At 36.7% G+C, this 24,074-nt stretch overlaps 1 protein-coding gene across 1 annotated transcript in view; it reads left to right on the top strand.

Moving 5' to 3' along the window:
* Window positions 1-19,557, top strand: part of NALF1 (NALCN channel auxiliary factor 1) — a 434,878-nt gene extending 415,321 nt beyond the window's left edge. The window contains exons 2-3 of the mRNA XM_070943130.1: window positions 11,113-11,284; window positions 18,989-19,557. Of these exons, the coding sequence (XP_070799231.1) occupies window positions 11,113-11,284; window positions 18,989-19,284 (468 nt within the window). The 3' untranslated portion in view covers window positions 19,285-19,557. The remainder of the gene's footprint in view (window positions 1-11,112; window positions 11,285-18,988) is intronic.
* Window positions 19,558-24,074: the final 4,517 nt, after the last annotated feature.

Raw genomic sequence — 24,074 nt, 5'->3', positions numbered from 1 at the left:
TATCATTGCTTAGTTCTTCACGTATTTTCCTTAGGGTGACCAGTACATATATAAAAAAAAATTAAAAGAAATTAATATGAATTGCCTATATAAAATCCTTGGAGACTGAATTCTTTCTAGAAATATTTCATATGATCCTGATTAAAAATACGGTAAGTTTTGCGAATTGAATAGGATTTGTGAACGGTGTGTTTGTGTATGGAGATTATCTCTTTTATTAACTATTTATTGCCATTATTATAGGTGAAGGAAAGTGTTGTAGTCTATTTCTTTTGGTTTAATTTCCTCTGGATGTTTCTACTTTCTAGTTTTACAACTAATTCAGATATTTATCAAGAATATTAGCTGAATTGGGAGAAATGGGACCTTTGGAAAAGGTCTGTTCATTCAGGTGGCATCTCAAGTGTTTCTGGCATGAATTCAAGCTAAAGGTCCTACCTAGTCTTAAAAATTAAGACAGGATTATGTTCTCAAGTGATTGTCCCACATACTGTATAACTCCTTGGAATTAAAGTCAAGCTCTTAATGATTTCTTATAGGTGTAAATCAGGGGTGAAATGCTCCCAGTTCGGACCGGATCGCCTGATCCAGTAGCGATGGAGGCGGGTGGTTCGGAGAATCGGTAGCAAAAATCCCTCCCCCCCCCCATGCCCAGCTGAGCTGCACAATCATCAGAGGCTTTTTTTTTTTTACTTTTAAAAGCATTTTTTCTACAACGTCTTCAGCCGAAAAAATGCTTTTAAAAGTAAAAAAAAAAAAAAAAAGCCTCTGATGATCACACGGCTCAGCTGGGATCGTCAAAGGCTTTTAAAAGAAAAAAAGCCTCTGCCGATCAGGCAACTCAGCTTGGATCATCAGAGGCATTTAAAAGAAAAAAAAGGGGTTTTTTTCTTTTAAAAGCCTCTGCCCATTAGGCAACTCAGCTTGGATCATCAGAGGCATTTAAAAGAAAAAAAACCCTTTTTTTCTTTTAAATGCCTCTGATGATCCAAGCTGAGTTGCCTGATCGGCAGAGGCATTTAAAAGAAAAAAAGCCTCTGCCGATCAGGCAACTCAGCTGGGATCGTCAGAGCCTTTTGAAATTATTTTTTTACAACCTCTTTGCCGAAGAGGTTGTAGAAAAAATGGTTTTAAAAGTAAAAAAAAAAAAATTGGCCATGCCCACCCAGTCACATTACCCCCCCCAAGCCACGCCCACAGAACTGGTAGTAACAAATTTTAGATTTCACCACCGGTGTAAATGTACACTTTCTACTTATAAGTGTAAATAAGTATAACAGTCCGATTAAACAAAACCCTTCCCGGCTAATTATGATTACTCCAAGATACAAAATACACTTAAATAAAGAGTATATTTTATTTTGTTGAGCATCTTAGCCCCAATTATTTGCTAAGAGCGCTGTTCCAGGGTGCCATTCCACTATGAAGCTCCTGGGTGGCTCTCAATGTCCCATTCATTTGATAAGGATTTTATAGGTGTGGAGACTTTTAATCACTTTGGAGTTTAATTACTCCAATTACAGGATTTGGATTTCCAATGAACTTTTTAATTAAGACCTGGTGTACCCAGGAAGGAAATGATAAGGTCTTTTCCGTGGCAGTGCAATGCCTTCTATAGTTATCTTCCCCGCCCCATTAATTTATTTACTTATTCAATTTCTATAGCTGCCCATTTCAATCAAGTGGCTCTGTGCATAGAATAACCATAAAACAATTAAAACCAGTCACAACATAGTACATCATATATATATGGCAATCAAGAAAAATGTCATCCTGTATATCATATATGTCAGTATTCAAGAAAAAAAAATAGGATTGACAAAATCCAAGAAAAAAAAAAAGATAAGCCTAACTAAATTTTGCTCAGGTTTGTCATTTTAGGGTAATCATCAGTAGCTTCTTTATACTTGTTTATAGAAGTCATATAACTTAAGACAAATGGCATATGGAGGCCTCAAGATTTTTTTCAACTATTATCAATGCTAGTGTCAAGTCCAGTCAGGACTGATCCCACGTAGATTTACGTTCCCCTATGACCCTGTCTCTCCCCTCCTCTCTGGCCATGTCATAAATCACATTCTCCAATTAACCACTTTGGCTGGCTATGAAACCTAACACCCTCCTTCTGATTGCGGTCAGAAAGAATGTATGGAATTCACTTCAGTTGTCCCTCCCTCCTGCTCATGGCAACTTGAAAGCTTTGCAAGTTGACAGCTAGCCTTGTGCGTCAGATTTTATCCATACACAAAAGCAATAGCATTAATAATCAGATATAGTATTGAGTTCACTGGCATTGTGGTTAGAAATGTTGTTGGTTATTGCTGATGAGAAAATCATTTTTCATGAAATTTAAGTAAGTGCCAAACTCCAAAGATCATCTGTTAAATTAGGATAGTAATAAACTCTTTAATCTAATTTTAAGAGATCATATAATTTGGTGAATGTTTTATTACAGCATCTAATAATTCAATAATAATAATTATAATCTATAAGAATCATTTATATCCAGTAACACTGAATCCCAAATATTTCTGTGTTAAACTAACAGTAGCCTATCAATAAAACAGCAGGAAATCCATAACAAATGCCCTGAACATAATATGTATTCACTATAATGGCTTCATTTAATGTAGTGTATAGATTTTAATGCAATAAATTCTTCAGATTGGCTACATTTGAATCTGACTTCCCCTTTAAAGTCTTTATTACAGTTTTTTTCTCTCCCTCCTCCCACCCAAATCCTGTTTTAAAAAGTCTGTCAGATTTCTTTGCCATGCAGTTCCGTGAAATGGATTTTCTACAACTATCAATGACTTGAATCAAGCCCATAGATGGTACATCATAGTTTGGATAGGCAACAATTCCACATTAGAAACCAAGACTCAATGTGAATTCTCTGAAGGCCTCTTTCTACCCTTGTAGTTTGACATACAGTCCCTTTTACAACCTTGCCTTGTCATGTTTTAACAGCTATAAATAGAGAAGAGAGGCAGATAAAGGAAGAGGAAATATGAAAGTAGTCTGATTCTCCGTATTTAGAGTGTCTTTGAATTGTCCCTTATAGAGTCAGTATGACATGAAGTCAACATAGCCCTGACTCGAATTTGAGAATTGGTATTCAGGAAGCATGAATGGTTAAAAGTAAATCATAAGAACACATCACAGTACATTAATCTGGAAGAAAGTTAAACAACAAGAGCACTGATGTTCACATTCTCTAGGATGATTGCCTATTTTCTCCTTATAAATACGGACAGTCTTCAGCTTACAAATGGGTACTTAGCAACCCTTCAAAGTTACAAGTTACCTGAAAAAGGAAACTTACAACTCAGATCTGAAGTTCCGATGGTTGTCCCTTGTTCACTTGTCTCCACTTTGGACACCCTGCAGCATGCTGCATTTACAGTTTGCAGCATCCCATGGTCATTGGAGCACATTTTACAACAGTTTATTACTTTATTACTTTAAAATGTACTCTCTCTATATTATAAATATTACACAGGAAAATTAACATATTTTTATGTTTTTAAAGTTGGTTGGGCTTTATGAGCAATGTGGCAAATTGATCAATTTTTAAAAATTATCTGTTTGTTATATAATGTTCCAGGCTTTTTTTTTCCTTTTGTAATTAGGAACACTATTTATTTTAATGTTGCATTATATTGCTATTCCATTCTGTTTGATATAATAGGATTATATTGAACTACCAATTCAAAAAGGAATATATGCAAAATATTGCTATGTAGTTTTTATTATTTGGATCATAATAAGATTAAGAATTGAAAGTAGAAATCAGGATCCAACAAAAAGCAGTTTAAAAACTGCCTTTAACAACTATTTAAAGAAAAACTGTAATAAATAACAAAGGAACAACATATGTAGATATTCAGCTACCCTTTATCATGCTATGCTTTGTGCTATGATATTTGACAGGAAGCTCAATTTATTTTAACTTACATGAGGAGGAACAAATAACTGCAAAATGGTTCCTGAAAAGTTCAGATGTCTCTGAAGGTTAGTCAAGATTAGCAGATCTTCAGGAGCAAGTGGGCTCTGTCTGGTTAGTTTAATCCTGTATCTAACATCTAAACAATTTCTTGCCTTCTTTTGTTCCTCCCATCTTCAGATTTCTTTTTTTCCTCTTTCTCTTCCTCCTCATTTTATATCTGCCTTTTTCTTTGCTCTCAGCTCAGTCCCTGTCTCTTACCCATCTCCATCCAGTTGTGAATTTCTCCCTTTTACTTCCATTCTTCACCCCCTTGTGTGATGCACAAGCATAATTCCTCTTTGCTACTCACAAGCATGACTTTTCAAATGGCAAAAGAGGCAGAAAGAGATACCACTAGTCTAATGAATCCATGAATTAAGATTAAGATCTTAAAGAATTGTCCTTTTTTAGGCTAAATTAGATAATTTAATATATAGCAAAGATCATGTTTATGCAAGAAATGCTTGCGGAGAATTTCTTCTGAAATATTCTTGTAACATTCACAGTCCTAGTTGGCATATGTGAGGGTCTGAATTCAAATTCATGGACAAAGACATGCATCCATGTACTCATATATAAATATGATATATGCACACATCCATTGGGAAGGAAAAATCACTAAATTAAACTGGCAACTTGAGTTTGAGTAAATGGGAAGCCGAACATTGCTTGGGACTGCAAGAACCAATCTGATGTAATGGTTAAAGACACTGGGCTAGAAGTAGAAGTTTGTGAGTTATAAATGTTGCACTAGACACAAAACCAACTTGAAATCTTTGGGCCAGACTTATGTATTTGCATCAGATCTTGTCACAGAAGGTTTTATATGCAGCTTTTGTGTGTTGATACCATTTGTCAGGTATCATTTTGCCATCACCATAGATTATTGTAGGCTTCCAAAGCTTTTGATTTATATTTCTGTGTTAACTGTATTAACATGGCTAATAATCAGGTGTTCTTATTCTCATAACATGAATGAATAATAACATGAGAGATGGTAAAATTAATGTGTTGTCCTTTGACTTTGTTTTGATTTAATAATGGAGTGTGTCTACTGAATATTTTGATTCATTTTGTAATAATTTGTAATAAAATCTTACCTTAGGTGGAAAATGTTGCAAGTGATGTTATAAATGTACTGTTATTTAAGACAATCCTAATGAACAGTGCGGCCAATTCAAAGTGTTGGAGGTCACAACTCCAAACCAGTGTGACCAGAGTCCATGTTAGTTCAATATTCTGTGGATTGCAATGCCAAGATACATTCTGATAGTATCTACTAGGCAAGGTTGAATTAAGCATAACAAAATATGACAATAAAACGTAATAAGCTTATGTTGCCAATTATGTTTGGAGAGATGCAACAGCTATTCTTCAGTCTGAGCCACTTAGACAGCTGTCAACATCACCAGTAACATGTCAGCACATGAGAAATTGAGAGAACTGATTGCTTAAAATAAAAGCATTAACACCTCAAAACTTCAGATAAAACATGGTATTTTCCCACTAGAATACTGAAACCTGTAAAATATTTATGAGTTCTTCATTATTCTAAAATGGCAAATTAAAGAAAAACTTGGCATGGGAATAACAATCAGTTCTGAATTATGGTTGTGCATTAGATTTAACCAACCCAAGTTCCTAAATTTTTTTAAGTGTTTTTAAGTGTTTTGTTTATTGTTTTTAATTAATGGGGCCAAATTTATATATGTATATTTTAACTGTATTTTAATATTTGTACTTGATGTTTTTACTTGGCTGTTCACCGCCCTGAGTCCTCAGGGAGAAGGGCGGTATACAAATTCAAAATAAAATTAAATAAATTAAATTAAATTAAAGAAGATGACAGTAATACAAAACAGGTTTTCCTGGGGTAGATTGAATAGGTTAATTCTGAATCTGGATGTCATTAAATCATGATTCCCTTTTGTTTCTTTAGTTTTCTAGAATATTATCAGTAGTGAAGGCTGTGCAAAAAACAAAGGAAAATAGCAAATTGATGGGGCATTGTTTGATTAATCTTTTTGTATGCATCTCAATCACTAAAGTAACTCTAGATGGCTTATGCATTACTGAGCTTTGCTCATAAAATATTTTTCTAGCCATTTATTTTTATTCCTTGATAATTGACCATTACTTTTTGTCTTCCATTCATTTTTCTTTTTTCTTTCTTCCTGTTTTGTCTCATTCCCAGTGTATTTCTACATTTTTTCAAAAACACAATTGTCTTTTAAAAAATAAATTCACTACTAATTGTCTGATTATAATGTATTAATAATAATGTTGTTCTTTACTGTGATTTTCTTTGATCATATGGTTGCCTCTGTATGTCGTAATGTATGTGCCTGATATTGTTATGTATCTTCTTATAATTTTTATGCCAATGTTGCAAAGAGAGTGAACAACTGAGGCAGGAAGCTGAGAGAAATCCATAATTCTATAAATTGGCAGGAAATTTCCCTGTGAAATCAGCCCCATCCCTTCTGAACCAGGCCCTCAAAACAGGTTATGATGCCAGATCTGGGGCTGGAGAACTGGTTCCATTGCTGAGGGGGGCATTTTTTATCTTCCCTTTGCCACTGTTAGTATTTTTGTTTTTATGTTATTTATTATTGTGGCTTTTATATTTTTATTAAATGAAATTCTACCATATTTCTGCTAACAAACAAAAATGTTATGGCATGTTTTTTTTTAACTGCTGTAAGGTAATGAGATGTCTGAAACTATCAACAATGCTGGATGTTATATTTCTAGGGCAAATTATCTTTATTTTATAAAGAATATTGATTTAAAGCTTTCCGGATTAGGTTATAGCTCATATCAGTATTTAGCAGGAATACTGTATATGAAGGAACTGTACAGTACTGCAACATGCTGTCTTTCCTTATCCCTTTCATTGGCCATGTCCCATTGCCCAACCAAAATGCATGTAAAGACCCAAATCCAAAAGTCATACATACGATATGTACATCTGATATCATCTGAGATTGACATCAACTGGGAATTGCCAGGTTCAGGGATGATGTCTACATGGCATGGTCAAGAAAAAGTCATGCTGGCATGATCAAAGGTCCACCATTTTGTTATGTGTATTATTTCTTATGTTTCCACTTACACATGAGCATTGTGCTTTTTGACCCCACCAACTGAATCTAGAAACTATCAAGAAAAACCTGGCAAATCTATGAAAAATCAGTAATTGTAAGCGGTAATGAGAAAGTAAAAACCCTGGTATGTTTATCAGTTATGATCAGAATGGGAAGATTGCCAAAAGTTGCAGTTTAACACACTGAAAGGGTGGAGAAAGTTAGAATAGTTCAGAATAGAAATTTAAGTATATCAAAGTGAAAATGCACAAGTAATAATATCACAATTATGAGAATTATCTTCTCACACTGAAATTACCAGGGACATTAAGGAAATCCAGTTTTTCTATAGATGACATTGAAATAAGTAGTATCTGCTTAGCAATGACAAAGCATTTCAGTAAGAATTTCATATATTAGAAATAAAACAAGTAAAGAAACCCAACATTGAGAAGATGGCAACTGTGGAATTAGCACTATCACCTATTTGCTAGTGGGATTTCTAACCCATTTAGCATTTTGCTTTGTTTGCTACTATTTGCTATGGTGGAGTCCAATTTAACAGGAAAAGTCTATTTCATATTTGTATTTTATCTACAGGATAAAATAAGATTAAAAGCACTGAAAAATCAAAAGGATATAAAACTATGTTTTGGACTCTGTATAATAAAAAAAAGATTATTCAAAAAATGAAACAGTAGCACTTTCACTTTTATGTGTAAATAATTAAAAATAACAGCAACATATAATTTTTCATTAAGCAAATACTTCTAGTGCTAATATTTTCCCTTCAAAATATAACGACTTTTAAAATCCAAGGGAAAGTAGTCAGGAATCACAGTTTAGGAATATTGTTTTTTTAATGGTTGCCTAGCAACTTTGTTACTATCTGTTGCCACTATAAATAAACAGAAGATAGCTCTATAAATTAACTGACAAAAAACTAGAACAGATAAAAATAAAATCCATTTAAATGGCACAGAGTTTCTAGGAAATTGTCCTGAAAACTCCAAGCAACTGAATTCTAAGCCTTTACTTTTTGTTTCCTTTGTTTGATTGGGAAAAGCCACAACTAAAAAGAGAAAAGCCTGTTCTGTAATTGTTCTTTTATATTTCGTGGTAGAAGAAACGCCTAGAAAAATACTTAAATTGTTGTTATTAGCATGCTAGGAAAGAAATTATCTTTTTCCAGACTGTTTAAGGGGACCTTATCCTATTTATTGGGTGAACTATTTTGTCTTTTAATTAAAATCTACTTTTTTTATACATTTACAATTGTGCTTTATCTTTTATTACACAAAGTTTTCATTTATTTAATTCTTTATGTTCTGCCATTTAAAATAAAAACAAACTTCAAGCAGCTTTTCTAAACATAAAATATAAGAGCAAATCGCAATCAAACTTTAGCTCATTGCTTGACACAGTCTTTTAATAATTCTTGGCTCTTCATAGGCTTTTATGGACAGGTACAGTACACAAAAAGCCAACAGGTGTTAGTGAGCACCCTGCGAAGGAGAGACAAAATTTAACAAAATATGGAAAGTCATCAGTTTATGCAAGGATGATTAGGCTGTCACACAGACATATAGCTCTGGATTTGTATACAAGGACATTGGAATAAAAAGGTAGTAGCAGGAATGTTATGAGTATATTAAGTGAACACAAAGGATTCTCACAGTTTTTTGCACCGAAGGGAAAAAGGTACAGTCTTAAGGCTAGTACATTGGGCACTTTACAGAAAATTCATCTCCCACCACCAATTTACCTTGTATCCATAGGCATGTGGAGGACTATAACACTTGGATAGGGCCACAATCAGAGTGTAGGACATTCTAAATCTTTAGTCAATGCAAACACAATGAATTTCTATATCAATATATATAAATTAGTTATTAAAGAGCAGATTTACATAGCTATAAGAAATGCTATGACTTGAAATATTGGGAATTAGAATCTTGGATATGAAATGCAATGGTATGTTTATAAGCAACAATTTATAACCTTGTTTGATTTGGATGTTCCAGTAATTAAAATGTTGTATATTTATGTAGGAGATCTAAATACCTGTGCTCTATTCTTTTAACTGTTTTAGACTAGATCAACTAGGAGGTAACTAGCACCACCTTCTGTGAATATCTGTGACTTAACTTTACACAGTAAAACTGTTACAGGCAGAGGTAACTGTTTTACCTGTCAATGGTATTTATTAAATCTTTTAAGGTTTAAATATTTTCCATGCTTCTTGGTAGATTGTGGACTTTGGATCTACTCATTCAAGGAATTATTTGCAGAATAAAAGGGCAGAAAAGATGGATGTCTAAACAAAGAGGATTTATGAGAGGTACCAGGAGTCAGCCAAGTGGGCCTTTTCTTCTCTGCTGTTGCTATATAAAATCCTAGCTCCTTCATTTCTTTACTTTCCACTCAGATATTTCCTAGTTAGCTCCACTATGGATGCCACATTTTAAGGCAGTTTGATTTACAGCCCTCTTAAACTGGAGAAAGAGTAGTGGAAATGTGGGGGTTCAGAAAGGGTGATCTGGATTGGAATATGTTTGCTGGAAACAATCCCTCCTTCACTACCATCAGATCATTTGGCAGGCAAATTCAGAACCTTTTTGGAATCTTCTGCATCCTACTGGCAGGATACTAATTGCCCAAATCCCTTGGAATACATGAAGAGAATTTCTAATGGCCAAAAATCTGGGGAAGCGGGTCAGCCACAGCTCGGTTGTCAGAAACAACCGATAAATACGGTTCTAAGGATTTGCCTTTCAGACATCTTTGGCTGCTCTTAGACCAAGGTAGGGTTGTATCATGAAAACCTAGTAGCACTGTTTCTTTGTTGCAATTACTAATGTAATTTAGAGGAAGAGTGTGGCACAAACTGCATTGGTTCTACGGACATATTATTTTCTGATTAAAGGGTTTTTCATCAAGGTAGTTATTACTATTAGAAAATGTGCTAGCAAGATGATAGAGATAGCATATGCTAGTCCACTGTTTGGAAATAAAAAGGGCAGGTGGGGTGGGGAATGGAAGGGCAATGTGGAAGTAACATAGTTCCTTTAACTGGAACCTTCAGTTTCTTTCTCTGCCTCTAATTTGCCTCCCAGAAAAATCTCTCAGGTTTCTTAATTTTGCAAATGACTTCCATGCCCATGTATAAAAAGAACAGCTTTATTGATGCAAACCATTTTAATAATTTTGGCAAGTTGGTAAAAGTTGCAATTTGTTTGGAGGGTTAGCTGATGTCTCTTAATAATTACTTTTTTGGTGTGGCTGACAAATGCCTGGAATAGATCTCTGAAATATAACACCAACCGTAGGGAAGAGGTAGCAAAAAGGAACCTGGGTAATTCAGATCTCTGTGAAGGAAACAAAGGACATTGCAATTTGAATTTGACACAGATGGAGGCAGAGCTATCAATCGCAAGGCATTGCACAATCTTTTCCTTCATAATGGATTTTTTGGTGATAAGAAAAGAGCCTAAAGAAATGGCAGAAAAAACACAAGAAGGTTATAGATGGAAAGCTAGGGCTTAACTTGCCTTCTCGGTAAAATTCTGTCAATGAAGTAATTACACAATAAAAGCACTCAAGCAAGCTTGGTCTGGGGCAGTATAAGCATCTCTCAATATCCTGATATGAACCAGCAGTTTTGGGCTGTTGGAATGAGGATAAGCTCTGCTTTGTTTATACTGAGCCAGTATATTGGTAGAAAGTGCAAGTATTATAAAAATTTCACTAATCTCCTTCCCATGCAGACAGAATATGAATGAGTCCTCTGCATTTTACATTCTAAGTCTTGGAGTTAGTAAGCCAAAGGCAGACTAAGTCATGATAGAAGGCATAGAATTTCACTTTCTGGAAAAGGATGTGTTATCCAAAGGATTCCTGCCTTATTTTACTGAAAAGCTTTTAAAGTGTGATAGATAAGAACAGAACAATAAGAACGATTCTACTGATGCTGCTTTGTCTTGTCAATTAATCTGATTCTTTACTTTCCTTCCTGTCTTTCTTTTTCTTCTCCTTTAGACTGTCTACAAAGCCTGGCTCTGTTCCCAGTATTTTGAAGTCACACAGTCTCATTGCAACAACACAATTCCTTGCAAGCAATACTGTTTGGAAGTTCAGACAAGGTGTCCATTTATATTACCAGACAATGATGATGTCATCTATGGAGGATTATCCAGTTTCATCTGTACAGGTATGGCAGATTTCAGCAGCTGTTTCTAACACCCCTATCGGAGCCATTTTCTTAAGCCTGAGGGCCACATATAATTAAGAATTCCCTTCCACTTTCCACTCAAGGCCTCCTTCTCCATTATATATTCCACAAGAATGATGCTGTTGCTCTGTAATCCTCAAGAGCGTCCATTGTTGCCTTCTCTCTTTTCCACTTCCCCTCCTCCTCATGTCTACTTAGGCATGACTCATCTGCCTTAGATACCAATTCACTTTATTTGTTCTCTTTTTATATCGTTTCGGAAGATAATTCCACTTCATGTTCTCAAGCACTTCCTATTTATGTTACCTGTACAGAATCCCTCAGCTTGGACAATATTTTTAAGGGCTTGTTAAAATGAAACTTCCTGTGCTGTTGATGGAGGCTAAGATGTAAAACTCAATGTGCACAATGAAAAAGCATGATTCACTTTCAAAAGACGTACCTTTGGAATATCACCATGCCCGGTTGGTCGCATCAGCTGTGCAACCAATGCTAGAATCACCTCAGTAACTGTAGCCTAAAAATACTAGGCAGTTCTACAGAAAATACTTCCTGTGTGAATCTGAGTTTTACTGAATTTCTTCCATCCTAAATTGCATACTGTGTATCTGGTCCAACTACATCCCCAGAGCTTACAAATGTGTCAACAAACTGAAATATTGAAAGAACAAATATGAAGCCTATTGGTGTAGTGGTTAAAGCAGGGGTGTCAAACTCGATTTCATTGAGGGCCACATCAGGGTTGTTTTTGCTGCTCCCCATGCTCCCCCCATGCTCAGGGGGGAGCATGGGGCCATGGCCAATTCAATGTAACATGTCAGGGCACCTGTGGTGGCCTGAACCCTCTGCCAGCGAAAACAGAGCTTGAGAGGGCCGTGCACAGCTCTCCCTGTTTTCGCTGGCAGAGGGTTGCAGGAGACTGTCGCAGCTGAAACGGCCCTCCCAAGCTCCGTTTTCGCTGGCAGAGGTTTGCAGGAGGCTGTCAAAGCTGAAACGGCCCTCCCAAGCTCCGTTTTCGTTGGCAGACGTTTGCAGGAGGCTGTCGAAGCTGAAACGGCCCTCTCGAGCTCCGTTTTCACTGACAAAGGGTTGCAGTGTGCAGCCCTCCCAAGCTCCATTTTCGTTGGCAGAGGCACCCTGGACTGGTCCTTCTCTGTTTCCAAAGCAGCCCCACAGGTCAGATCTAAGCACCCCACAGGTTGGATCCGGCCCACGGACCTTGAGTTTGACACCCCTGGGTTAAGGCATCAAGCTAGAAACCAGATACTGAGTTTTAGTCTCATGTCTGGCACAAAGCCAGCTGGGTGACCTTGGGCCAATCCTTCTCTCTCAGCCCTAGGAAGAAGACACTGATAAATCACTTCTGAAAACCCTTGGCAAGAAAGCTTGCAGGGCCTAGTCCAAGCAGTCACCAAGAGCTAATACTGATTTAAACATGCATACATGCTTGTGCGTGCATACACATGAATATGGACAATAGAAATTCTAGGGTGTGGTTTAATACTTCTGAGAGAATAATTATTGAATATGAAGCATCCATTCTCATTCTTGCTTTTGACGTGACTATTAATTTTGATATATGCCTACAATATCACGACAAATTAAATATGAATATGCCGTGCGAATAAATTCTTCATTTTTAAAGATCAACTGGGATTTTTTGAGTAGGGAATTTTATATGCTAATACTGTGTTTCTGGGTCTTCATAAAAATATTTTGGAATTAACAGGAATATTAAACATTTTGTGGCCTGGGCATCATGCCTCTTCCTTCTGGTCTGCCCAGGGAAGCAAGAGGGTTAAAGTTAGTAATGTTAGTCAATCCAAGCATTCAACCTTCACTAAACAAAAGGGTCCAAAATTTTCACCCCGGATACTATGGTATCATGCAGGGGAATCTCATATAAATGCTCAGAAATCTAGGAGCACTGGCCCATCCACAGAGGATCACAGGGGATCAATGCTAACTGATGTGTACTGATGTGTACTGATTTTCAATCACACATTTTCCACAAGTTAGAATTTGTATCATATGTCCTGACACAAGAACCTTAAAAAGAGCCTGGTGGCGCAGCAGACTAATAGTCTGTTATTAACATTCAGCTGCCTGCAATTACTGCAAGTTCGAATCTCCCCAGGCTCAAGGTTGACTCAGCCTTCCATACTTTCTAAGGTAGGTAAATTGAGGACCCAGTTTGTGGGGGCAATAAGATGACTTTGTATAAATATACAAAAGTATGAAGGCTATTGCTTAACGCATTGTAAGCCGCCCTGAGTCTCCGGAGAAGGGCGGCATATAAATCAAATTAAAAAAAAAAAAAGAACATATTCACAGATTTTTGGTGATTATGTTATACATGTTACACAAAAATGTAATATTTTGGCATTATTATGGTTTGCTGACTAGGCAACTGAACAGATAAAGATAAGAGAAAGAAAGAAAGACTGCACTTTGACCAGCAATGATAACTTTAACCTCTTCATATCTAAATGTCTATGGAGATTCTCAGTCATCCAGGTCATGGTTGTCCCAAAGGTGCTTTTTCAAGGGGCAACTGGACTTTCTGGTTTTTCTTTGAAGATGTTTTGCTTCTCATCCAAGAAGCTTCTTCAGCTCTTCAAATCTAATGCCATCTATAAATTCCATGATCCCCAATACTATGATATTTGGATGGCTTAGGAGATGGGAATATCACCTAATATATCTGGAAAATGCCCTTTGGAAAATGCTGGCCTAGGTGTTAAATGATAAATGGTTGATTTATGAGCAAAATAATTTTATTAAATAATCCATACTAACCCATTCTAACCCATATATATGTTTATTAGTGTATTAAATTAATAAAAATCCTAGTCAAACAATACATTTCCGGGTTGACATATATTGTGAAATAATGCAAAGTCAAAGACAGGATAGAAATCCATAAATAAAAAAGGAATTATGCATTTGCAGTCTGTGAAACCTCAAAGATGTTCTTTTTGTAGTAATTCCTAGTCCCAACTCACAAATCATATAGCTTGATTGAAGGCAAACTTGATTATCAGAACACGGGTGACTCTTTATCAGGAATGCTATTTTTCTTGATATTGTTCATATTAGTGTCTTTGAACAGGACATCAGCTTCTCTGTTGATAATATCAGAGGGTAGAAATGAATATAATTCAAAACATTGTCCAGATTATACCACTACTTTATTGTCCCAGATATCATTGTCTCCAATGGTTCCGATTTGTGAAAGACCCTAAAACTCTGAACTTGAGCTTGACTAGGTGGCTCAGTGGCTAAGACACTGAGCTTGTCGATCAGAAAGGTCGGCAGTTCAGCGGTTCGAATCCCTCATACAGGTCTCCTGTGTGAGCAGGGGGCTGGACTACATAACCTCAAAGGTCCCTTCTAACTCTGTTACTGTGAATGGCTAGTGAGCTATTTACCTTTTCTGAATTTCTGCAGAATGAGAACAACAAAATATCTCAAACAAATCTCAGATTGCTATAATGCCCTGCTTGGTAGAGAGAAAACTCTTCTCCTTTTTATTTGGAATAGATAAAATCCTAAAGATGATAAAATGCACTTGCTGTTTCAAAATGCAACCTTTTTTCCCTATTACTATTTATTTCTCATATAGCAAATCCCTAATAGGATGGTTGTGAATGCCATTAATTTGGGCATTAAAACTCTGGTTTTAATTATTTTAAAAATATTTTCCTTTAATGTTAGATCTTAAACACACAGACAAAAAGTTTGCAATACAGAATTTAATGTATGTGAACCAAAAGTAACCCACTGTTTTCAGGGCCGGATTTTCCTATAGGCTAACTGGGCTTCAGCCTAGGGCCTCAAGATCAAGAGGGGCCTACACAGTGGTGGGATTCTGGGGGTTCTAGGGGGTTCGGCCGAACCCTTTGTTAAATTGCTGGCTCGCCCGCCCCTCGCCTCCCACCCGCGCGGTGCCAGCCTACCGTAGCCAGGGGTGGGCAATTGTGGCTCTTTTACAACCTGTGGACTTCAACTTCCAGAATTCCTGATCCAGCTTGGCTGTCTCAGGAATTCTGGGAGTTGAAGTCCACAGGTTGTAAAAGAGCCACAATTGCCCACCCCTTCCCTAGCCTGAGTTCCGCTGCCTGGGATCCACGTGGGCTCCGGACGCAAGAGAGCAGGATGGAGAAAGCAGCTTCCCCGCCTTCACTCACCCTCACTCTCTGCTCTGTTGGATCGCCTGCCGTTCGCTTACCCCGCCCACTCCCCATCTATTGCTGCCTCCAATGGCTAGAGGGAAAAAAAACTTCAAATTCTTGCCGCGGGGCTTCAAAGGGCCGCCCTAGAGCCAGTGGTGCAGCCGAGCCCTTTGTTAAATAGCTGGCTTGCCCTGCCCCTCCACACCACTATTTATTGCCAATAAATAGTGGTGGGCGAGGGGCGGGGGAGCCAGCAATTTAACAAAGGGTTCGGTGGTTTTTTTGTAATTTTATTGGCCCCGGAGCTTCAGCAGAGGCTAATTAGCCCTTGCTTAGATCGGCTCCCGACCCCCAGCTGATTTGCTCTCAGCTGTTTTGCTCACGGCTCTGCTCCTTGCTTGCAAAGAGTGCTGATTTTTTTCCCCCTAGCTATACTGAAAAACGAAAGAGAAAGTAAAGCAGGCTGTTGGCTTTGCACGTTGGAAAATTAGGCAGGCAGATTTCTTTTCTTTTTCCTCACCAAAAAAGGTAGGTGCAAACAACGGGAAATTTAGGGAAAAAGAGATTTTAAAACACAAAAGAAAAAAAGCTCTATTTAACTAGGGAATTGTAATAATTGAGATACTATTAATTGTATATTGTGTTGAAAGCAGAAATGGTTAAGTTGTGGTTTGGAGGAATATATGGGGGAAATTATTTGGTTTATTATTATTGCTAAATATAATTAATGGATTTATAAGAAATTGGATTGCATGGAAATAATTGGAATATTCATGTTCATATTGATTAATATACAAAAAAGGTAGTTATATAACTAATTGATTTATATTAAAATGTTGAATTCATATTAAACAACTGTAATATTACATAATTAACCAATGTGAGGATGGATATAAAAATAGATGACAATGGGAAGGGGTATAATATAGAATAGAAGGGAAAAATTGAATTTGATTAAGATTAGAGATGAGGATGAAGGGTAATCTTGGTTTTTTACAAAAATAGATGAGGAATAAATATGGCAAAAAGGAAATATAGAAATTGTAAATTTAATTGAAATGACTAAACACTGTTTAAATTTGTGAACCGGCCAAATACACTGTTCAAAGAAAATACATTGTATGTTTGTATGTGTGTTTCTAATTATTGTTATTTATTCATATTTGTTCTCTTTTATTCTTTAAAGTTTAACAATTCATTCTTTATCTTAATATCTTTATATTTGTTTGGGGTTGGCTTTCTTCCCTTTCATCTTTTTTATTGTACGGCAATCTCTCTCCTCAAACCTACCACCTCTCTCTTTTCTTTCCTTCTTACTTTCTCTTCCTCCCCCTCTTCTTCTCCTCCCTACTTCCTCTTCCTTTTTCCTTCTCCTCCTCTCTTCCTCCCTCTCTTACCCTCCCTCCTACTCTAATTTCCCTTCCCTTCTTTCATCCCTCTCTATTGCTGTATCCTTTTATGCATATGGACTACTCAGAGGGCTGAAAAAGTTATTTCTGACTGGTCCTTGCACTTTTGTCCAGTCTTTGAACTTACGACTGTCCTCACATTTTACGTTTTTGCCCTATCTTGTCACCATGGTGAAGAGAAGCAGTTGTGAAATGAGTGACATGGTTGTTAAGAAAGTTGCACGGGCATAAATGTGAGGATGGTCATAAGTGTGAGGACTGGTCAAAAGTGCGAGGCCCAGTCAGAAATCACTTTTTTCAGCCCTCTGGGTAGTCCTTTTGTGCATATGGACTACTCAGAGGGCTGAAAAAGTTATTTTTGACTGGTCCTCGCACTTTTGACCAGTCCTCGAACTTACGACTGTCCTCACATTTTACGTTTTTGCCCTATCTTGTCACCATGGTGAAGAGAAGCAGTTGTGAAATGAGTGACATGGTTGTTAAGAAAGCTGCACGGGCATAAATGTGAGGATGGTCATAAGTGTGAGGACCGGTCTTGCTGTCTTTTGGTGATCATCTAAGATGTGGTAGTCTTAACTGTTTCTCTGTGTTGTTAATGAATTCATCATTTAGCTGGTGAAAGTGATCAATGAGGAAAGTGACCTGGAGACTCTTGATCCTATTTATTTGGAGCCTCTAGACTAGATAACCCCCCCCCCAAAAAAGAGGAAGGGACACCAAGCAAAGGAGTATCAAACCACAGCCTCTGCCTTGAGTAAGATTCTGTCTTTGCAGAATCTTGACTTAGACCCAAGTATTATATTTCAAATTAAAGCTGCTTCCTGAATTTAGACAACAAACAACAAAACATAGATGTCACATGTTCCTTGGAGCCAATCAGCATTATTCTACTTATAAAACGTACAAAGCATTGTAGAGATTTCTTGTTTATGCTTTAAATTCTGGGAACCATGCATGGGCTATTGCGGATGTATTTTGTTATTTAGAATAGGTGACTGGGGACATCTAGTGGAGAACAGCAAGCATTTCATGCATAACAAATTACATTTGAGTTGTGAATGGGAAGCATTCAAGTTGGAAGTGGAGGTCTTTCACCGCTATAGTTCCTAAGTAAAGTAATCAGGACTGAATCTGTTACAAAAGAACCTCTATTATGAATCTGTGACTCACCAAACAATAAGATGCTTCAAAGTGAAAGTATTGAAAGGTGTTTTGTAATAGTATCATGAGGCAAGAAAGGAAATTGTAAAAATCACAGAATTGGGGAGCATGATCGAGGACAAAAAGTTGTTCCAAGTGTCCATAAGTAAGTTTCATTTAGATATTTATGGTTTGGGGGAATAGTTATGAATTTCTTATTTTCATTAAGGCTCAGGTAAACAAGCCAGTTGGTCAATTCCTGTGGCTACCAATGGATCAATCCTTAGGTGATCCGAAAATGTGGACCTCCACTTGTGGAAAAATGCTAGGAAGAAAATAATATTTTTTGATTGGCAATTTGGGGAGTTGCGGTCCAGGATCTCTGAAAGATACCAGGCTGAGAATATGTGAATTATTTTTTTAGAAGGGTTATTATAGGGAGATATGGCTGCAAGAGTTGGAAGACACTGTAATTAGTTAAGGAAGGCAAACTCTGTGGAGAATGATTGATGAACCAACTGATGATAACATATTTGGAAGTGTAGCTGTAGTTGGTTTTTCATGACATTTCAAGTACATTTTAGATACTGCTGAATGTTGATTTATCTGAAAACCTTTTATAATAGTTTGAAAATTAAGACATATATACTATAAGTCCCAAATTTCTGGGAAAAACTGATTGTCAAATAATGCTTAGTATAGAACAAAATTCTCTGGTAAATTTGTTCAGAGAAGCTTTTGTTAAATATTTGCTAATGTTATTACCATTAATTAATCTTAATATATGCTGCTTTTCCACTTAGATTGTCTGGAATGACTTCTGACACAAGAGAAGCAATGTAATCACAGCCATAGATTCTAAATATTTATACATTATATTTGACTACCAGGAAGGTTATATCCATTTTTCTTTTCTTTATAAAAGACTATTAATATGTTGCTCTTTTTCTTTCATGCAGGGCTCTATGACAATTACCCAACCAATGCAGAACCAGAATGCTGTGATGTCAGATGGGGACTCTTATCCGATAACCAATCCAAAGGGACTATAAAAACAAGTGACTCAATGATGTGTCACCGGACATCACTCACAGTTTCATCAGCATCCAGACTGTGTAACAGCAGACTCAAACTGTGTGTTCTTGTATTAATTCTCTTACATACAGTACTCACTGTCTCAGCAGCACAGAATTCAACAGAACTGGGCTTTGGAGGCATAACAAATTTTGAAGATAATTCCACCAATGAGGAATAAGAGACCTGATCCATCTCCTTCTACAGGCACACAGCAGGCCCACCCATATGGCAGTCAGACCCAAAAGACTGGACCTTTTTGCCCTCTGTTCACTCCTCCAAAAGCCTTCTGGGTAAAACTCAACCGACGGGCCACTATCCAAACAAGGACACATCCTATACAGCTTTTTATTGACTAAAAGGCTGTCTGGTGACTTAAATTTCTCACACCATTTTATACACTGTGTTTTAATGTTTGGAGTTTCTTTTTTTGGTTTGTTTTGCACTTGTTAATACAGGATTTTATTTTTCAGACAGTTTCTCAGAGCTAAACTAAGTCTTTTCACTGTCTTTATCTATTTCTAGTCATTGTGTGTGCTCATCAAATAGTTTGGTCTTTTATGTCTTGTCAGTTTCTATTAGAAGAAAGAACTGCTGTGGTTCCATGGCAAAAGATTTTTTTAAAAACAAAACAGTGAAAACCAGCCCTCCCCTCCCAGCCCTCCTCTCCACAAAACCAGTTCTCTTTTCCCCATTATATTTTCCCCTGCTTCAATGCCCCAGAGCAAACCATTCCTGCTTGCTTTCCTTTGGTGTAATCACAATGAATGGGTGTGCGGTCCAACGCACCTCTGCCACTGCTACACAAGTCATCTGACTGGAGAAATCCAAAGTAAGGGAGGGGCGAGGAGGAGAGCACAATTAATGGATACTCTCCTTGAAAGTGGGATCTGACAATGAAACCTTAATATAAAGAAATCTATAACAAACTGTTGCTCCAAGGCCCATTTTCAAAAAGTTTAGTCCTTTCTCACTGGTCAGTTGAACAGGAGTGGCCTGATCTAGAGCACCATGTGTGAAACCAAGCCAAGAGCTCAGTGAAGTGATGAGAGGGGAGGAGAGACCTACACACTGGTGGGAAAAGTTTGGCATTCATTGTGAATTACGGTTTTTATTCCTCTATTATCACCTCTGTACCACATGGTAATACCATCTACGAAAACCAAAAGGTTTATGAAAAAAAAAAAAAGAATTTTTTTTTACCCCTGTTTGATTCTGAGGATATCTAGAGATATCACGAAGGCTGTGAAGAACCCAAGTACCCTATCAAGCATAGGTAATATGGTCATTGCATGTGAGTGTACATACTCTGAACATAAATATTGGGCTACATCTCTTGTGGAATCACTTGCCCAACCAAGCAGATGACCATTTTAAAATGAATGCACCGTTGTGTGTTATGCTGATATGGTTCCTACAGCCTGCGAAATAGTTTCTGCTCCTCAAGGCAACAATTAAATCTTTGGAAGTAAGGTAGGGTGGGGAGGAGATCAAATTAAGTTAGTGCAGCTGGGAAAAGAAGTCATTTTTTTTTCTTTTTTAAAGGATATTTTCATGAGTGTGCAATAAAATTTAAGATGCTGGGCTATAAGTAGTCAAGTATTGTGAGGGGTTGATGGGAGAAGATAATCCAATTGCCTTTTTCATTGCTCTTTTTATAGGACCATATCACCTGCTGAGTGGATGGGATCTTGCTTTTTAAAATGGCTTTTTAGAGTTTACACTAGAATAAATGGAAGGAAAAGTTAATAAGGGCTGTTTTTTTAAAAAAACAAAACAAAACAAAAACTTTTCATTCCTTCCTATTCTCGAACTACACTTGGAAAGTGCACTTTAGAGCTGTTTGCGGTGTAGCTGAGAGATGAAGGAAAAAAGATAGGAAATATTCTCTTACTTCTTGCATTAAAAAAAATAATAATTCCTTGCCCATTTCAAGAAATGTTTCTGTTCCTCACTGCAGTGTTGATATGCATTTTTATTCATGTTCTATGATTTGTGAAGTTCTGGAAAAAAAAAAAGACAACCTAGAGAAACAACCCTCCTGCTTTAGCAGATTAAACTAATGCATTTGTTAAGATGTATAATCTGAACTATTTTGCAAGACTTCTTGTTTTGATAGTGTTTTGCTATGACTGAGAATGAGGATCTTAAAATGACCTGTGCAAATACAAAACAAAACAAAACAGCACGTAAACGCAGAATTCTTCAGCTTCAGTTTCTTTCCATATATTTTCCCTCCTTTCCACTGCACGTGTACACCTGTAGGTATCTACATGGCATAAAGCACCACGCGTTGTGAGGTGGGGATTTCCCCCCCTCCCGGATGAGTACATTTTCTGATACATATTGTGGGAATGCGCTGAAAATAGGTAGGATGGGGAAAGGGAAAGCTTTATTCAATGACGGAATGTAAATTTTCAAAGAAAATCTGATCTCATCTTGCAAAATCTGCGCAGCGAAATCTGTACAGAGCCACACCACTAGAAGGGCTTCAGTGAGAGCCATGTGAAAAAAACCCTTAGGGGGAGCTCTTGTTCAACTGACCACTTTTTTTTTTCCTGATCTTAACATGTAAATGGTCAGTAAACAGTTTGTTATATACCTTGATCTACCTCTGCTGTACAAAGGCCATTCAGCAACATCCATTTCTGTGGCATTCATGGCATCGTTTTGTTTTTCCCATGAATTAAACATTCATATTTTTTCCCTCCTTTTGTTTTTCCACTATCTCAACACAGTAGTGTGTTCTGTTCACATCCCCCAGTTAAAATAACATTAAAAACAGATGCTGATTCTTCTCAGTGGGATCCTGTTTTGCCTCATTATGATCTACTGCAGAGAATACCAGTCAAAAATGAATTCTCTTTCCCTCCCCACTCTCTGTCTGTCCCCCACCCCATTCCCAGCCATCCCTTTTCAGTTGCATTTTTAGGGGGAGAAATCAGCTCAACTTCTTTTTGGCTTCAGGCAGGGACGCAGGAGAAAAAAAAACTCATTAAAAAAAAACAGTGGCAACATTATTCATTGCTTTTTTTAAAAAAAGCCAAACATTGAGTAAAATGAAATAGGAAGCACAAACCATTTTACTTAAAAATATAATAAAACGTTCCTTCCTTTCCAAATAGGTGCCTGCAGTTACATTGTCTCTGTCACTACCCCAATTCCCAATCTAATTCTTTTACTGATTTTTCTTTTCTTTTTCCCCCCAAAAGGAATATAGTGTTCTCGGGAGACAGCTGCTGTGATGTGTGTTATTGTTTGGGCCTGGGTATGTTTACTCCAGCAGTATGGTCTGTATTCTTTCTTAGCAGCAGCTAAGAAACCATGCCTAGAACAAAAGGACTTTTTTAATGAAGTTCAGAGGAACATAATCATGTATGATGCAAAAGCTCATCCCATCCATTTCTCATCCGTAACCGTTTTCTTGGCACAAACCTGAGCATGCTTGATATTGTGCATCTATTACTTTTGCCCAAATAAATTTGCATCTTGCCACTGTAACCGCCATCTTGTTCCATTTCTCCTTGTATTGTATGAGTTGACATACATGATGAAGAATTGGCTTCTAACAGACCATAATTCAATATTCTAGCCTAGTTCAATGAAGAAAGAGAATGACATCTATTTTGAAGTTGTATGCAACAGACTTCCCCTTTCTTTCATGTGTTTTATGATTTGATTTTCTGAAACAAGGAAAAATCCAGAGTTGTTGCAATATATTAATACTGCAAAGCCAAAATGTCATAGAACATAATCTGAGCTACTAATTGTTTCTTCCTTAGTGCACTTGAGAATTCATTATACTGACTTTCTGTTCATTAAAGAGAGAATACTTTTTTGGGTGTGGAGGGATAAATAGAGCTATTGAAAGCTATCCCTCCATGCAGAATTATTCGTTTTGTGGAAAAGTGGATTAAAATATGGGTACAAGCTGAAGACCAAGTTCCAGTGAGTGTGGAAGACCGAACAAGGATTGAAATATTTTGAAGAATTACTTTGTGTAAGTCTTTGAAATACAGAAACATTTAAAAGATAACAGAAATCACATATGAGATACAGCAAGTGTAATTGGCCTAAAATTGTGTGGTCTAGCCCAATATAGCTTATTAGAACAGTAGAGGATAAAAACATTTCTTTATTTTCCTCTGTTTTATAAGGAAGATTTCTATTTCTTTCACTAAACCTAGTGAAAAGAGCTCAAAAGATAGAATTTCAAGTAAGGTTTCTTTAACATTTTGCAAAACTAATTTAACAGAATAACAGAGTTGTAAGGGATCTTGGAGGTCTTCTGGTCCCCTGATCACATGAATAGATATAATAAACTTGATCACAGATGATAGGACAAGAATAAATATTAAATGGACAAGCCAAGGTTGTATGCCAGTTAGTGTAATTCCAAGCTCATACAAACAAAATGACCTATTGGAATGAAAAGTTAAAAAAAAAAACCCAAACATCCTTAGACATCCTTAGCCAGATTAAAAACTCTGACTTCAGAGTCTCTTCCATCAGGTTCTTTCATGCTTTAGCTTCAGCTTGTAAGCTGAAACTATTTATAAGATTATAATTTTATTTTGAATATATTTAAATAACGGGTTGTTTTATTAAAAGAAGGTAAGAGAGAGGGTTTGAAATGGAACATGTACATACATAAATCTACTTAACATATACATACATAATATTTTAAGCTGCTTGGATTCTCCAAAGCAGTGTGTGATATTAGTTGTTATTCAGAGGAAGAAAGTTGAAAAATGCTAAATCTTTTAACATACCTAATGCAGTTTTTTTATGGACTTAACATAAGCAATATTATTGGTGGCAAAATAAGGACACGGTGAAGCTGTCTTCAGCAGTTATTTTCCCCAAAATCTGATCACATATTGCTTAAAGAATTATTTGATAGATTTATAATCCATGTTTTTGTTCAGTTCAACCTCAGTTTGAGGTTATTGTATTTTATTTTGGCATATT

This window comes from Pituophis catenifer, unplaced genomic scaffold, assembly GCF_029215685.1.
Source record: "Pituophis catenifer annectens isolate HBS135680 unplaced genomic scaffold, rPitCat1.0.hap2 SCAF_4, whole genome shotgun sequence".
In the NCBI taxonomy this organism is placed as follows: domain Eukaryota; kingdom Metazoa; phylum Chordata; class Lepidosauria; order Squamata; family Colubridae; genus Pituophis; species Pituophis catenifer.
The sequence above is the reverse complement of the archived record's forward strand: the minus strand, read 5'-3'. Positions and strand labels throughout refer to the sequence as shown.